The sequence below is a fragment of the Trichosurus vulpecula genome, chromosome 9 (assembly GCF_011100635.1).
Source record: "Trichosurus vulpecula isolate mTriVul1 chromosome 9, mTriVul1.pri, whole genome shotgun sequence".
NCBI lineage: Eukaryota > Metazoa > Chordata > Mammalia > Diprotodontia > Phalangeridae > Trichosurus > Trichosurus vulpecula.
Window position 1 is genome coordinate 99106553 of NC_050581.1, and position 18374 is coordinate 99124926.

An 18374-nucleotide genomic window follows, 5' to 3' on the forward strand; every position below is an offset into this window, starting at 1 on the left:
GTATGTATTACAATCATATTGCAGATTTCTGGGTTCCATGACCAACAAGATGTAAGAATAGAAACTTTTTCTGATGTTCATGACCTCTTAAAACTCTCAAATTGTAATTATGCTCAAGATGTAATTTCAATTTATAACAAGAACCCTAAAGAGGTTAGTTGATGAACTAATGAGAGAACAGGTGAATCCATACTCAATAATATGGTCACATAGCATTCTCTCTCCCCAGAACTACCACACTCTGGCAGGCCTGTTCATGGACTTGCAACAGAACTCAACTGTACCCGCAAAACACATGACATCCTAGAAACGCAAAGGCTAGAATCTTGCTCTAGATCGTTACATGGAGTGGCAGAATTGTGTTGCTACAGTGGTTAATAAGAACTAAGGAACAGAGGTATAGTGGTATACTGGTATAGTATATAGGTAGTATATAAAGTGGTATACTAGTATAGTGCATAAACATGTGTGTGGTGTTCCTCTGGGCCTGAAAAAAAAGGTGACTAGCATTCAAATCTATGGTGCTTGGAGTCAGAAAGAAGTGAGTTCAGATCCAGTCTCAAACATTTAGTAGCTTTGTGCCTCAGCTAAATCACTTAACCTCTGTTTGCCTTATTCCACTGGAGAAGGAAATGGCAAATCACTTCAGTATCTTTGTCATGAAAACCCCATGGACAGCATGGTCCATGGGGTCATGAAGAGTTGGACACAACTAAGAGAATGAACAACAACAATAATTAGCATTCAAATAAAGCCAGTTCTTTATCTCCAGAAATAAATTGGAAAAGAGATTGAAGCCAATGAAACACGAATTTTTCTGTACAGAATGCATTTTAACTGCTTTGTTGTACAGCCCAGGGGACATCTCCATGAAAGAAGGAGGAGTCAGAAAGCGATTGATAGTAATTGTTATAAGGAAAACAGACAAAAATTACCAATATTCTCAGGGCTAAGAAAAGTCAGACACCTTGAGCACAAGCAGATAAATCAACAATGAAGATGATTAATAACAGAAAAGAAGGTGACCTATAGATTATCTAAATTCATCTTGATATCTATTAATAAATGTTTCAAGACAAAATAAAATGAATCTATGCCTGATGATCTCTGTATTAGTGAACATAATCCCTATATCAGCAAAACATTGATTTCAAAGACAGAATGTGTGGTGACAACTTAAGGATTATTGGTTTTCCAGAAGAATGTGAAAAAAATTTTTTAAAAACACCCTGAATATTTTAATGCATGTAATATTACTAGAGGCTGTCTCGGACCTATGAACATAGAAAACAAAATGCCAGTAAAAAGAATCTACAGATCATCCCCAGGAAAAAACAAAACAAAATAAAACTGAATGGTGTAAGCTTCATGACAATCAGTTGTCAAACACAATAATTCCAAAGACAACAAATTCTGCAAATGACCTGGAGAAGGACCTTCAAATATGAGAGAAAAGAAAATTCAAATGATGCAAAACTGTTCTATAGCTACCAGAAACTATAGGAGGAAATGGAATAATGCATTCCAAAGAGCAAAGAAAGTGGGGGCAGAGCCAAGATGGCAGCTGAAAAGCAGGGACTTGCATGAGCTCCCTGCCAAGTCCCTCCAAAAACCTATAAAAATGGCTCTGAACAAATTCTAGAACTGCAGAACCCACAAAATAACAGAGGGAAGCAGGGCTCCAGCCCAGGACAGCCTGGATGGTCGCTGGATGAGGTCTATCATGGACAAAGCTGGGAGTGGAGGGGAGCAGACCCCAGTGTGGGCGGTGGCAGGACCAACCAGACCAGGAGCCAGGCGGAACAGACCCTAGCACCCTGAATCAGTGAGCTGTGGCAGTTACCAGACTTCTCAACCCACAAACACCAAAGACAACAGAGAAGGTTAGTGGGAAAAGCTGCGGGGGACAGAGTGAAAGGAGTTCTCAGTTTGGCCACTGCCCTGGAGGCAGCAGGGGTGGTGCAGCTACAGAACTACAGCTGCAGTTGCTTCTGATCCCAGGCCCACCTGGCGGGAGGAATTAAGTGGTGGATCAGAGCAGAAGTGCAGAGCCTGCTTAAGATCTGAGTCAGGTTCAGGTTGGTGGTTCTTGAGGGAGGAGGAGTGCTGGTGTGGCAGAGCTGGCTGTATGGAAATAGCTCTGAAAACAGCAGTGCATCCCCTCAAGCTTGGAACAAAGTACTCTTTACAAGCAGTCATACCCTGGCAAAAAACTCAAGGGTCAAGTAAGTTGGCTGGGAACATGGCCAGGCAGTGAAAACGGACTCAGATTCAGTCTCAAACTTTGGAATCTTTCTTTGGTGACAAAGAAGACCAAACATATAGCCAGAAGAAGTCAACAAAGTCAAAGAGCCTACATCAAAAGCCTCCAAGAAAAATACGAACTGGTCTCAGGCCATGGAAGAGCTCAAAAACGATATGGAAAAGCGAGTTAGAGAAGTAGAGGAAAAATTGGGAAGAGAAAAGAGAATAATGTGAGAAAACCATGAAAAACAAGTCAATGACTTGCTAAAGGAGACCCAAAAAAATACTGAAAAAAATACTGAAGAAAACAACACCTTAAAAAATAGACTGACTCAAATGGCAAAAGAGCTCCCAAAAGCCAATGAGGAGAAGAATGCCTTGAAAGGCAGAATTAGCCAAATGGAAAAAGAGGTCCAAAAGACCACTGAAGAAAATACTATCTTAAAAATTAGATTGGAGCAAGGGGAAGCTAGTGACTTGATCAGAAATCAAGATATTATAAAACAGAACCAAAGAAATGAAAAAGTGGAAGACAATGTGAAATATCTCATTGGAAAAACCTAGATCCAGGAGAGATAATTTAAAAATTATTGGACTACCTGAAAGCCATGATCAAAAAAAGAGCCTAGACATCATTTTTCAAGAAATTATCAAGGAGAACTGCCCTGATATGCTAGAGCCAGAGGGTAAAATAAAAATTGAAAGAATCCACCGATTGCCTCCTGAAAAAGATCCCAAAAAGAAAACTCCTAGAAATATTGTCACCAAATTCCAGAGCTCCCAAGGAGAAAATATTACAAGCAGCCAGAAAGAAACAATTTGAGTACTGTGGAAACACAATCACAATAATACAAGATCTAGCAGCTTCTACATTAAGGGATTGAAGGGCTTGGAATACAGTATTCCAGAGGTCAGTGGAACTAGGATTAAAACCAAGAATCAGCTACCCAGCAAAACTGAGTATCATGCTTCAAGGCAAAATATGGACTTTCAGTAAAATAGAGGACTTTCAAGCTTTCTCAGTGAAAAGACCAGAGCTGAATAGAAAATTTGACTTTCAAACACAAGAATGAAGAGAAGCATAAAAAGGTAAAGAAGAAAGAGAAACCGCAAGGGACTTACTAAAGTTGAACTGTTTTGTTTACATTCCTACATGGAAAGATGATGTGTATGATTCATGAGACGTCAGTATTAGGGTAGCTGAAGGGAATATGCATGTATATATATATATATATATATATATGTGTGTGTATATATATACACACACACATACATATATACGTGTGTGTATGTATGTGTGTGTATATATGTGTGTATATATATATATATATATATATATATATATATATATATGTAGACAGAGGACACAGCGTGAGTTGAATATGAGGGGATGATATCTAAAAAAATCAAATTAAGGGATGAGAGAGGAATATATTGAGAGAGGGAGAAAGGGAGAGATAGAATGGGGTAAATTATTTCTCACAAAAGTGTTAAGAATAAGCAGTTCTGTTGGAAGGGAAGAGGGGGCAGGTGCGGGGGGGGGGGAATGAGGAGGGAATACCATACACACTCATTTGGGTATCTTACCCCACATGAAAGAAGGAGGAAGAAGACAAAAAAGGGGGGACGATAGAAGGGAGGGCAGGTTGGGGGAGGAGATAATCAAAAACAAACACTTTTGAAAAGGGACAGGGTCAAGGGAGAAAATTCAATAAAGGGGGACAGGATAGGAGGGAGCAAAATATAGTTAGTCTTTCACAACATAAGTATTGTGGAAGGGTTTTACATAATGATATGCATGTGGCCTATGTTGAATTGCTTGCCTTCTTAGGGAGGGTTGGTGGGGAGGGAAGAGGGGAGAGAATTTGGAACTCAAAGTTTTAAGAACAGATGTTCAAAAACAAAAAAAAAATATGTTTTTGCATGCAACTAGGAAATAAGGCACTGAAGCAATGGGGCGTAGAAATTTATCTTGCCTTACAAGAAAGGAAGGGAAAAGGGGATGGGAGGGGAGTGGGGAGACAGAAGGGAGGGCTGACTGGGGAACAGGGGAACCAGAATATACGTCATCTTGGAGTGGGTGGGAGGGTAGAAATGGGGAGAAAATTCTTAATTCAAACTCTTGTGAAAATCAATGCTGAAAACTAAATATATTGAATAAATTAAATAAATAATTTTTTAAAAAAAGAGCAAAGAAGGTAAAATCCAAGGTGACAAGGCCTGCAAATCAGCCTAATTATCAATGAACAAAAGACAGATGCTCAATTAAAAAGAGGAATTTGGACAATTCTTGTAAAGAACAGCATACATGATGAGAAATTTATTTGCTTTGCAAATATCTGAGCCGATATAAATAAAAGCAAAAAAATACAGTAAGCAAGTAAGGCATAGGTAATGAAGCAAATTACCTCCTCCCCTCCTCCCCCCAAAAAAGAAAATAGAAGGGAAACTGCAGGACAACACCAATGTGATTTAAGACAGCAATAACAGAGAGATCTTTAAGGGATTCCTTTCTAAAAGTATGCAAAGAAACAAGTGTGAAAGAAGAATTTTCTTCTAAATTTCTGAAGAATATTCCCTTGGAAGGGAGAGAGAGATTTTTATAATGGGAGACAACCTTAGAATGGATGCATTTTGTTTGGATTTGATGATTAGAGACAACAGTACCTCTTAGTGTTGTGTTTCCAGGAACAATATACTGCCCAGGATAAGGGAAATCGGGCCTCCTTGGGGCAAGACACTCAGATGAGTGGGAAGACATAGAGGATATTTAATGACGAATGTGGAAAAAGTGATAACTAGGAGGTTTAATACTGATTTGCATGATTAGGGACATAGGAAATTTCAGCCATGGGGCAACATCCTCCCTATCACTTGAATAAATTGATATTTCTAAAAGTGAGGCACTGCAGAAAATGGGAAGGGGCAAGGGACAAAATAAAAAAGGCAATAAAATATAAACTATTTGGAAGAGAGCACTACAGAATAGGTACTTTAGAGGAACTAATGTGTTTAGGAATATACACACCAATGAAGTGAGAAGTTTAAAAGCTATCAACCAAAGAATAATAGCCTAGAATAGACAGAAAGGCAGAAAGGGAAGAGAAATATCAAAAAGAACAAGGGAAATAAATACTTTGTAGAAAAAGTCATTGAACATGAAAAAAAACTTAACAAATACGACAAGGTGAAAGGGAGTAGAAAGGGAAATAGAATTCACATGACTTTTTTAACATTTTTAAAATTTAATTTATTTAATATATTTAGTTTTCAGCATTCATTTTCACAAGAGTTTTAATTACAAATTTTCTCCCCATTTCTACCCTCCCGCACACAACAAGATGGCGTGTATTCTGGTTGCGCCATTCCCCAGTCAGCCCTCCCATCTCTCACCGCACTCCCCTCTCATCCCCCTTTTCCTTCTTCTCTTGTAGGGGAAGATAAATTTCTATGCCCCATTGCCTGTGTATCTTATTTCCTAGTTGCATTCACATGACTTTTTAAATGAGGGAAAATTAGACTGCAAGGATTAGATAACTTGATAGAAGAGGCAATGGAAAAAATAAATTAAGAAAACCTCCCCAAACTTGGGAAAGTGGCAAAAACACCAAGGGGTTGGAGTGATGCTTGAGGATGAAGGGAAGTGAGCTGGTGGGAATAAGGATGCCCTAAAGCAAATTAAGCTAAAATAAATGGTGAGGTATAGTTTACATGTTTACAGAGGAAGAAGGAAAAATACAGAAATTGAGGAAAAACTCCAATATTAGAAATGAATAGAAGAAAATATAAACTTTACTTTCATAACTTAAAATTTGAATTGATCAAATAATGTAATACATCGAAAAATGATAGATTGGCTCAGAAAACAAAAGGCACTCTTTAGAACTTTTTGTTCATATCCTTTGATGACTTATCTAATGGAGAATGTCTTCTGGGATATAGCAACAATTAACAGATGTAGTTATGTTGAAGATATATATGTATACAAACATAAACATATATGTGTATACACAAAAATACATATCTATATATGTGTATATATATATATGCATATACATATATATCTATCTTGGCTAAAAAATACTTATCAGAGCTTTTTGATACAAATATATTTTCCAATATAATTGCTTCCCTTATTATCCTAGATATACTCATCTTGTGTAGAAGCCTGTCAGCTTCTTGTAATCATAATCAGTTATCTTACTTTGTTAATGCCTTTATCCCTTGAGGAATAAGAATTTTTCTTCTATTCATACCTGTGAAAGATACATGATCTGTTTTTTTTCTGATTTTTTTGTATTATGATTTTTAATATTAAGTCACATGTCCATTTGTAATATATTGAGGACTATGGTGTAAACTGTTGGTCTAAGCCCAGTTTCTTCCAGATTGCTTTTTAGTTTTCCCCATAGTTTTTAAAAAATGAAATACAATGCTCTTTGTTAAATAATTTATGTTTTCTGGTTTATCAAACACTGGATTTCTACTCCCATTGTTTCTTATTCACCCTTAGCTAGTCTTTTCCAATGATCTACCTCTTTATTTTTTATTTTACTAATACCATATAGTTTTGGTGTTTGCTGCTTTATAATACTGTCCATGAATTGGAAGTGCTATTCCTCCTTTGTTACTAACGCTTTTCATTATTTCCTTGATAATCTCAACCTATTATTTTTTCAAATGAATCTTGTTTTTATTGCATTCTATAAAATATCTATTTGATACCTTATATTTTGTTTGTTATTTGCATTAAAAATATACTTTAACTTTGCTAGTATTGCCAATTTTATTATATTGGCATAGCCTAGCTGTGAGCACAGAATATTCCTCTAGTTATTTAAGATGTTCTTTATTTCTTTAAGGAGGTCTGTTTAATTGAATACATACAAATATTTTGCATGCATTGATAGATCTAACTACTTGGTGCATTTTTTTAGTTCTCTGAAATAGAATTTTCTGTTCGTTATTTTTGCCTAGACCTTGTTGTTATTTTAAAGAAATATTGTTCACTGTTAAGCATTTGTATTGTAGTCTGCAACTTTCCTCATCAATTAGTATTTTGGGGGATTCTTCAGGAATTTCTCAGCAAACCATCATAATGTCAGCAAATAGGTTTGTCTCCTCTTTGCCTATCTTAACACTTTTAAGGAATTAATTATTTGTGGCACATTAATGTCATGGAGTATTACTGTTCTTCAAGAAATGATGAATACAATGAATACAGAGAAGTATGGAAAGATCTCCATGAAATGATGCAGGTGTAATAAGCAGAGCCAAGAAAACAGTATACACAAAGACTATAACAATGTAAATGGGAAGAACAACCATAAAATAATTAAAAGTAAATACTTAAAAACCTCGAGAACACACCCCTATATCCAATTCCTTTGAAGATGGAGGAGGAGGTCCGTGGGGGTGCTATATTTCTTATATTTTAATATTTTCTTCAATGTATTAATTCTGATTTTTTTCTCTTTAAAATGTTGTGATATAGGAGATGTTCCTAGGAGAGGGGAGTAACACTGTAGTGTATTTTGGTGACGTAGAATAACAAAATATCAATAAAATTTATTTTTTGAAATGAGGCCACATTGCAGTGATCTCTTAATTTTGCATCAAATGGGATTTTATCAGCCTACATCCTTTTGCACCTCTTTTCATTGTTTGACATTTGACTATCTTCTCTTCAAGTTTTCTTGAAATTACTCTGTTGGTTCCCTTTCTGCCCACTCTCAAATCTTCCTTCCTATTCCCTCCCCTCCTTAGCTGGATTTTTTCCTTGTCATACTTACTGTGATCACTCTCCACACCTTAAACCCAGCTCACTCTGGCAATTCATTGATTGGCCAAGAATAGGTCCCAGCCCAGGCAAGACTTTGTGGTAGTTGTTTGGGCCATGATGGCTTAGAGTGAATGAAAATAGCATTTTTTTTCTGTTTTGTCCAGAAACCGTAAGGTTCTTCTTCCAGATTGATTTTTTTTTAATTTGACTAGGTAAAAGAGGCCATCCAGGGCCATCTCTAGTCGTCCTGATTTATATCTTGCTACTGGACCCAGATGGCTGCAGAGGAGAAAGTGACTTTGCGCAGCCCTCCCTCACTTAAATCCAATTCACTTTCAAATCATGGCATCACTTTCTCAATGCCATGGTTCTCTTCAAGAATGAAGGACAAACAGTAGCAACAATAATGGTTGCTCCGAAAGGGTCTGTCTTGGACAATCCTCTCTCCCCTCAATACTCTGTCACTTGGTGATCTCATCAGCTGCAGTGGTTTCCATTATTACGTTTATGTGGATGATTTCCTGATCCATATATCCATCTCTAAAACCTCTTTCCTTTTCAGTCTCACATTATTAGCAGCTTTTTGGTTACCTCCAACTTTGTTGTCCTGCAGGTATCTTACACTCAACATGTCCAATACTCAACTCATCATTCACTTCAAATCCTCCCCTTTTCTGAACTTTCCTATTTCTGTCCTAGTTCTTAAAATATATTTTAATATGTTTATTTTCTTTTTTTTTATTTTTAGTTTACAACATTCGGTTCTACATAATTTTGAGTTCCAGATTTTCTTCCCTTTCTCCCCCCTTCCCTCCCCAAGATGGCATGGAATCCCGTATAGCTTCCATGTATAACTTCGCATTGAATTAATTTACGCACTAGTCAAGTTAAGGAGAAGAACTGTGATCAATGAAATGAATCATGTGAAAGAAGAAACAGGAACAAAAAAAACCCAACCAAAAAACAAAAACAAAAGAGAGAAAAAGAAAAAAAAGAGGGGGAAAAAGGCTAACATGAAGTGTGCCTCAATCTGCATTCATACTTCATAGTTCTTTCTCTGGATGTAGATAGCATTCTCCATCATGAGTCCTTTGGAGTTGTCTTTGTACTTTGTGTTGCTGAGAAGAGCGAAGTCTGTCAGGGTTGGTCCTCACAGAGTCAATATAACTGTGGTTGTGTATAATGTTCTCCTGGCTCTGCTGTGCTCGCTCAGCATTATGTCATGTAGGTTTTTCCAGGTTGTTATAAAGTCCATATCATCCCCGTTTCTTATAGCACGATAGTATTCCATTACATTCATATACCACAGCTTGTTCAGCCATTCCCCAATTGATAGGCATCCCTTTGATTTCCAGTTCTTAGCTACCACAAAAAGAGCCGCTATAAATATTTTTGTACACATGGGTCCTTTTCCCTCTTGTGTGATTTCTTTGGGATACAACCCTAGAAGTGCTATTGCTGGGTCAAAGGGTATGAACATTTCTATAGCCCTTTGGGCATAGTTCCAAACTGCTCTCCAAAATGGCTGGATCAGCTCACAACTCCACCAGCAATGCAACAATGTTCCAATTTCCCCACATCCTTTCCAGCATTTATCATTTTCCTGTTTTGTTATTTTAGCCAATCTGACAGGAAAGATGTGGTATCTAAGAGTTGTTTTGATTTGCATTTCTCTAATCAGTAGTGATCCAGAGCATTTTTTCATATGCCTATAGATAGCTTTAATTTTGTCCTCTGAAAACTTCCTGTTCATATCCTTTGACCATTTCTCAATTGAGGAATGGCTTGTATTCCTATATATTTGGCTCAGTTCCCTGTATATTTTAGAAATGAGGCCTTTATCAGAGATACTACTTGCAAAGATTTTCTCCCAATTTTCTGCTTCCCTCCTAATTCTTGTTGCATTGGCTTTTTTTGTACAAAAACATTTCAATTTGACATAATCAAAATTATCCATTTTGCATTTTGTGATGCTCTCTATCTCTTGTTGGGTCATGAATTCTTTACTTTTCCATAAATCTGATAAGTAAACTATTCCTTGCTTTCCCAAATTACTTATAGTATCAGCTTTTACTCCTAAATCATGAACCCATTTTGACTTTATTTTGGTATATGGTGTAAGATATTGGTCTATGCCCAGTTTTTTGCCCTACCATTTTCCAATTTTCCCAACAGTTTTTGTGAAATAGTGAATTATTAGCCCAGAAGCTGGCCTCTTTGGGTTTATCAAAGAGTAGATTGCTAAACTTGTTGATTTCTCCTACTTGTGTACCTATCATATTCCACTGATCCACACCCCTGTTTCTTAACCAGTACCAGGCAGTTTTGATGACTGCTGCTGTGTAGTACAGTTTAATATCTGGTATGGCTAGGCCACCTTCTCTAGCATTTCTTTTCACTAATACCCTAGATATTCTAGACCTCTTGTTCTTCCAGATGAATTTTGTTATTATTTTATCCAGCTCTGTAAAATAATTTTTGGTAGTTCAATTGGTATGGCACTGAATAGATAGATTAATTTAGGTAAAATTGTCATTTTTATTATATTAGCTCAGCCTAACCATGAGCAACTAATATTTTTCCATTTATTCAGATCTGACTTTATTCACATGAAAAGTGTTTCATAGTTATGTTCATATAGGCCCTGGGTTTGTCTTGGCAGATAGACTCCCAAATATTTTATGGTGTCTACAGTAACTTTGAATGGAATCTCTCTTTCTATCTCTTGCTGTTGGGCTTTGTCAGTAATGTATAGGAATGCTGAGGATTTATATGGATTTATTTTATATCTTGCAACTTTGCTAAAGTTGTTTATTATTTCAAGTAGTTTTTTACTTGATTCTCTAAGTAAATCATCATATCATCTGCAAAAAGTGATAATTTAGCTTCTTCTTTGCCTATTCTAATTCCTTCAATTTCTTTTTCTTTTCTTATTGCTACAGCTAACGTTTCTAGTACCAAATTGAATAGTAGGGGTGATAATGGACATCCTTGTTTCACCCCTGATCTTGTTGGGAATGCATCAAGCTTATCTCCATTACAATTAATGCTTGTTGATGGTTTTAGGTAGATGCTATTTATAATTTTAAGGAAGGCTCCATTTATTCCTATGCTTTCAAGTGTTTTTAATAGGAATGGGTGTTGTATTTTGTCAAAGGCTTTTTCTGCGTCTATTGAGATGATCATACGGTTTCTGCTAGTTTTGTTGTTGATATGGTCAATTATGCTAAAAGTTTTCCTAATATTGAACCAGCCTTGCATTCCTGGAATAAATCCTACCTGGTCATAGTGTATTATTCTGGTGATAAGTTGCTGCAATCTTTTTGCTAATATTTTATTTAAAATTTTTGCATCAATATTCATTAGGGAAATTGGTCTATAATTTTCTTTCTCTGTTTTGACTCTACCTGGTTTGGGTATTAGTACCATATTTGTGTCATAAAAAGAATTTGGTAGGACTCCATCTTCACCTATTTTCCCAAATAGTCTACAAAGTATAGGAATTAGTTGTTCTTTAAATGTTTGATAGAATTCACATGTAAAACCATCTGGCCCTGGAGATTTTTTCCTAGGGAGTTCATTGATGGCTTGCTCAATTTCTTTTTCTGAGATGGGGTTATTTAGAAATTTTACTTCCTTTTCTGTTAACCTGGGCAATTTATGTTTTTGTAGATATTCATCCATATCTGTAAGGTTGTCAAATTTATGGACATACAGTTGGGCAAAATAATTCCTAATTATTGTTTTGATTTCCTCTTCATTAGAGTTGAACTCACCCATTTCATTTTTGATACTGGTAATTTGATTTTCTTCTTTCCTTTTTTAAATCAAATTGACCAAAGCTTATCAATTTTATTATTTTTTTTCATAAAACCAGCTCTTTGTTTTATTTATTAATTCAATAGTTTTCTTGGTTTCAATTTTATTAATCTCTCCTTTGATTTTCAGTATTTCTAATTTGGTATTTAATTGGGGATTTTCAATTTGCTCTTTTTCTAGCTATTTCAGCTGTATGCCCAGATCATTGATCTCCTTTTTCCCTATTTTATTCATGTAAGCATTTAGGGATATAAAACTTCCCCTAAGAACTGCTTTTGCTGCATCCCATAAATTTTGGTATGTTGTTTCATTGTTGTCATTCTCTTGAATGAAGTTATTAATTGTTTCTCTGATTTGTTCTTTGGCCCACTCACTCTTTAGAATTAGATTATTTAGTTTCCAATTAATTTTTAGCTTATTTTTCCATGGTTCTTTGTTACAAATAATTCTTATTGCATCATGATCTGAAAAGTATGCTTTGACTACTTCTGCCTTTCCGCACTGGATTGTGAGGTCTTTGTGCCCTAGTACATGGTCAGTTTTTGATTATGTGCCATGTACCGCTGAGAAGAAAGTATATTCCTTTTTATCCCCATTCAGTTTTCTCCAGAGGTCTATCATATCTGCCCTTCCTAAAATTCTGTGTACCTCCTTAATTTCTTTCTTATTTATTTTGAGGTTAGATTTATCAAGTTCAGAAAGGGGGAGGTTGAGGTCTCCCAATATTATAGTTTTGCTGTCTGTTTCTTCCTGCAACTCCCTTAACCTCTCCTCTAAGAATTTGCATGCCATTCCACTTGATGCATAAATGTTAAACAATGATATTGCTTCATTGTTTATGGTGCCTTTTAGCAGGATGTAGTGTCCTTCCTTATCTCTTTTAATTAAATCTATCTTTACTTTTGCTTTGTCTGAGATTAGGATTGCTACACCTGCTTTTTTGACTTTAGCTGAGGCGCAATATATTTTACTCCAGCCTTTTACCTTTATCCTGTGTGTATCCCCCTGTTTCAAATGTGTTTCTTGTAAACAGCATATCGTAGGATTATGGTTTTTAATCCGTTCTGCTATCTGCTTCCGTTTTGTGGGAGAGTTCATCCCATTCACGTTCACAGTTATAATTTCTATCTGTGTCTTTTTCTCCATCCTATTTCCCCCTGTTTATGCTTTTATTTCTCCCTTTCACCTTGCCGTCCTCAACAAAGTTTTGCTTTTGACCGCCGCCTTCCTCAGTTTACCCTCCCTCTTTAGTCCCCTCCCTTATCTTACTGTTTCCCACTTGTTACTTCTCTCCTCCCTTCTGACCACCACCTCCCTTTTTCTCCCCTTCCCCTCCTACTTCCTGTAGGACAAGTTGGAGTTCTATATACTTATCAGGGTATGTTATTCCCTTCTTGAACCAGATCAGATGACAGTAAAGCTCAAATACTGCTCTTCTCCCTCCCTTCTTTCCCTCTACTATAATATTTTTTTTGTGCCTCTTCATTTGGTGTAATTTACCGTTTTCTGCTACCTCCTTACCTCTTCTCTCATAGTCCTCCCTTTACATCTCTTATGTTTTTTATCCTTATATCAGTTATTTTATACAGGCATTCACAATCTATGTGTATCCCTTTCAATTGTCATAATAGCTGTACTATTCTCAAGACTGACATATATATATATATGTATATAACATACATAAGATGATATAATCCTATATAAAGATGCAAATAATTTGCCCTTATTGATTAATAAAGTTTGTGGGGGTTTTTCCCCCTGTTTACCTTTTTATGTCTCTCTTGAATTTTGTATTTGGAGATCAAATTTTCCATTGAGTTCTGGCCTTTTCATCAGGAAGATCTGGGATTCCCTTATTTCGTTGAATGTCCATCTCCTTCCCTGAAAAATTATGCTTAGTTTTGCTGGGTAGTTGATCCTTCGTTATAGTCCCAGCTCCTTTGCCCTTCGGAATATCATATTCCAATTTTTCCCGTCTTTTAATGTGGAAGCTGAGAGATCCTGCGTGATCCTGACTGTAGTTCCACGCTATTTGAATTGTTTCTTTTTGACTGCTTCCAGTATTTTCTCCTTGAGTTTATAGTTCTGAAATTTGGCTATAATATTTCTTGGTGTTTTCAGTTTGGGATCTCTTTCAGGGGGTGATTGGTGAATTTCTTTCAATGATTATTTTGCCCTCTGGTTCTAGGACCTCTGGGCAGTTGTCTTTGATAATTTCTTCGAAGATACTGTCAAGGCTCTTTTTTTCATCGTGGATTTCCAGTAGACCAATAAGTCTTAAATTGTCTCTCCTGGATCTGTTTTCCAGGTCAGTTGTTTTCCCAATCAGATATTTCACATTTTTTTCTATTTTTTCATTCTTTACATTTTGTTTTACTTCTTCTTGGTGCCTCCTAGATTCATTAGCTTCCACTTGCTCAACTCTAATTTTTAATGAGTTAGTGTTTTCATTTTGTTTTTGAGTCTCCTTTTCCAATTGGTTGATTTTACCTCTCAGGGTGTCATTTTCTCTCTTTAGATTCTGAATCTCCATAGCCATTTTGCCAATCTTATTCTTTAGGGGCTTGATTTCATCAGCAATTTTTTTTCCATATTTTCTTTTAGCTCCCTAATTTAGTTTTTAAAATCCTCCTTTAGCTCTTTCAGCAATGCTTTTTGGGCTGGAGACCAGTTCACATTATCTTTTGAGGTATCAGATGTATCTATAGTGTCATTGCTGACCTCTTCCAAATTGGTATTTTGATCACGCCTGTCTCCATAAAAAGACTCAATGGTCCTCGGTTTTTTTGTGTTCTTCTTCATGTTGGTTAGCCTTTTTCTGGCTTTGCAACAAATTTCTGCTTTTGGGGCTTCAGGGCTCTCTGTCCCAGCTTTCTTATTCTGGGGATTGTGAGTCTAGTTGTTGTCTTTGTGAATTATAGCCTTCAGTTTCCTGAGGTGTGAGGGAGGGGTCTGGCTCCCTGATGTCTCTTTCCCTAGGGGTGCTCTCCAGCACTGTTGTTCTTCAGCAATGGTCTCAGCTCTTTGTTATTTGAGCTGGGGTCTGGCACTCCCCCTGGGGGAGCAAGAGTAATTCTGGGCTCCTGGTGTTGACCGCTGCTGGCTCTGCCCCTCTGGGACTCAGGAACTCCTACTACTTTGCCACTGAAGCCCCACTTCTATCTCCTCTGTTCCAGTGTTCTTTTTTTTTTTTCCCAAGGAATTCTCTGGGTGAGCAGGGGAGGGATTAGAGCCGTTTACCTGGTCATTATGTCTCCCAGAAGCTCAAGAACCCTCGTTTCATACCTTTGGGCTGCAAGCCTCAGGAGTTGATGTTTCCTGGCCAGTGGTGTTGCACTGCCTCTCGTCCTTCCACAGACTGCCGTCCTGTGTTGGGAGGCCTGGGGATCTCCGCCGGTTTTGGGCGCCCAGCTTTCTCCCAGCCTGTCTCCCACGTGGCTTTCCCAGCCGGCCACTTCCACTTTGGTCTGTAGAAGCTCCGCATGCTGAGCACTCTCCAAGCCTACAGATTCGTGCCTTCGGCCTTTCAGACTCTCACCGATTGGAAATTTGCCCCACTCAGACCACTCTCTGTTTCTAATCTCTCAAATCTGCTCAAATTCACTTTTTTATAGGAATCTGACAGACCTTGTGAGAGAGCTCTGGTAAGATGCTGTTTTCATGTGGCCATCTTGGCTCTGCCTATTTTAATATGTTTATGGTTCTCTTCAGAATTTCATCTGTACATTTTCCTGAAAAAAGAAAAATAGCAAAGTACTATAGTGTATAATTATGTTTACCTGCTCTTTGTTTTCACTTCGTATAGAGACGTTTAACTTTTTAAGAAACATCTGCATATTGTATGTACTTAATAAGTTATAATAATAATAATAGCTCACATTTATGTAGTGCTTTAGGGATTGCAAAACTCTGCTAATCATATAACTTCATTATAGATGATAACAGTTTGCATTTCACAGTTACATTTACAATTCAAAACCTTGAGTTAAGTGCTGGGACAGTGTTTTGCTTTCACATAAGATTCTACATTACTTAAAGTAACAATTTTTGGTTTGAAATATAAACAAGCAGAAGATTTTACACTTTTTTCCCTTTTATATATATTCGTTATCATTCAATTTGCCAGACAAATTCTTTCATGCTCATTTTATCATTTTATTACTTTTAGTATACTTTATTGTTCTTAATATTTTCTTAAATGTATGTTTTAATTTTAGACTTCTGCATCTGATTTAACTGAGGCAAAGAGACAAATTGAGAACTCACGGCTTAAATGCAATGAATTGGCATCACAATTGGATCAAAAGCAGACTGAAATAATGCAGAAGGATATGGATATCACTCTAGTGAAGCAAGTATCTTCAGTTACTGATAAAGATGAGTATTTTAGAAGTTGCATCAGTACATATAAATTTTTTATTTTCTCCTTAAGTTCCTTTGTCTTAAAGAAAGAAGTAGAATGATTCTTTCTAAAATTAGTCACTGTACCTGCCTGTCTGTGATTCTACTCCCTTCTTCCTTCTCTTGCACCTTGCTCTATGGTCAGACTTCTTTCTTGACTTTATCTTCGGTCTCATTATAAAAATATAGATATACAGTTTGGAGCTAAAAGGCACATTAGAGGGCCCTTTGTTCTAACCCCTTGTTTTACATATGACAAAAATTGGACAGAGAGGTTAAATCATTTGTTCGAAGGTTATGCAATAGTAATTGGCTGGCTGGAATCCAATCCCATGCTTTTGATTCCAAATTCTTTCCATGATAAATACTTGCTTACTTATCTGCTTGCCAACATGCCCAAAATTAAAGAAGGCAACCTTCTGATTGTGATTTTCTTTATATTTCTTTCATACTTAAATATTTATCTATTCTTTCACTTATGTCTTTTGCAGTTTGGGTTTTATCCCTAACCAAATTTCAGAAATTATTCTCTTATTTTTAAACCAATGATATTTTCATCCTTATATCTTTGTTTGATTCCTTGTGACCTTCTGAAGTATTTGATATCTTTACTACCCTTTCTTCCTTGATTTTATTTCATTGCCTTCTGTGATATTGTACTCCTGTTTCTCATCCTTCCTTCTTAACTGCTCCTTCACCCTTTCTTCTTCCTGACACCAGGTGTTCTTCAACGTTCTATTGACCTTTTTTCTCCCTCCCTCTGGACAGTCACCTGGCAATTTTTTTCTAATCCATGGCTTTAGTGATGCTATTTATATAGATATACAGCTTCAGCCACAACCCTTTTTCTTCAGGATCTGTACCTGTACTTCAAATTCTGTTCTCTCTATCTTTACCAGGATATTTCAGTGTTTCCTCAAACTCACCTTCTGCAATACATAGTTTCTAATCAGTCTATCCTAATGTCTCATCCACCTCCCATCCCCCCAACACTCCTTTTGACCTCAAAATTTCTGTCAATAATATGAATGTTTTTTCCAGGCATCATCTATGCTTGAATCCTCAGTGTTACCTTTAATTCTTCCCTTTCTATCAATTTGGCCACAAGATGGAGGATGAACTAGAAGAGGGAGACCATTTAGAAAGCTGTTGTAATAACCATGTGGGAGATGATAAGGGTTTGAACTTAGGTGGTAGCTGTGTGAGTTGAGAGGAGTCATATGGGAGATGTTGAGGAATTAGAAATGAAAGTTAAGAGTTAGATATGGCAGCTAATTGTATATGTGGGGTAAAGAGAGTAAGGAGTTGAAGATAATACCAAAGTTACAAACCTGGGAGACTTGAAAATGTGTTGCTTCTGACAGAACTAGGGAAGTTTGAAAACAGGATAGGTTTGAGTTTAAAGAATGATTTTTGTTTTGGACATGTTGAGTTTGAGGTGTCTCTGGGACATCTAGCTTGAAATATCCAATAGGCAATTGCTGATGTAGATCTGGAGTTCAGGGGATAGACCGAGATTGGATATGTAGCTTTGGATGTCATTTGAATAAAGATGACAGTGAAATCTGTAGAAGTAAATGAGGAGGAAGGGAGAAGAGAGGGAGAGAGGGAGGAGGAAAGGAGGAAGCGAGAGAGAGGGGGAGGGAGGGAGGGAGAGAAAGAGAGAGGGCACGAGGGAGGGAGGGAGAGAGAGAGAGATAATGTACACACTTTGAGGATCAGATCACCCACAGTTAGGTCATGTGATCTGAATGATGAACAAACAAAAGAGATTGAGAAATGAGTGGTTAAAAATGTAGGAGGGAAACTAGAAGAGTTTAGTGTCGTGAATATGCAGATTGGAGAGAGTATACAGGAAAAGGCTGGTTAACAGTGTCAAAAGCAGTAGATTAAAAAGCATGAGGACTGAAAAAAGTCAGATTTGGCAATTATATGATCATAGATAATGTTATGGAAAGCAGTTTCGGTTGAATTATGAAGTCAGAAGCCAGACTGCAAAGGGTTGAGGAGTGATTGAAAGGAAAGGAAGTGGAAGCAAGCAAGTATAGATATTTTTTTCTTAGCATTTTGGTGAGAGACAGAAGCATAGGATGTTAGGTAGCAGGGGATGGTAGAGTCCAATGAAGTT

The 18374-nt window shown here is 36.8% G+C and overlaps 1 protein-coding gene across 1 annotated transcript in view; it reads left to right on the forward strand.

Annotated features, from left to right (window-relative positions):
• CNTLN (centlein) overlaps nt 1–18374 on the forward strand; it is a 440159-nt gene that overhangs the window by 142924 nt on the left and 278861 nt on the right. Inside the window, exon 7 of the mRNA XM_036739595.1 lies at nt 16063–16196. Within this exon, the coding sequence (XP_036595490.1) occupies nt 16063–16196 (134 nt within the window). The remainder of the gene's footprint in view (nt 1–16062; nt 16197–18374) is intronic.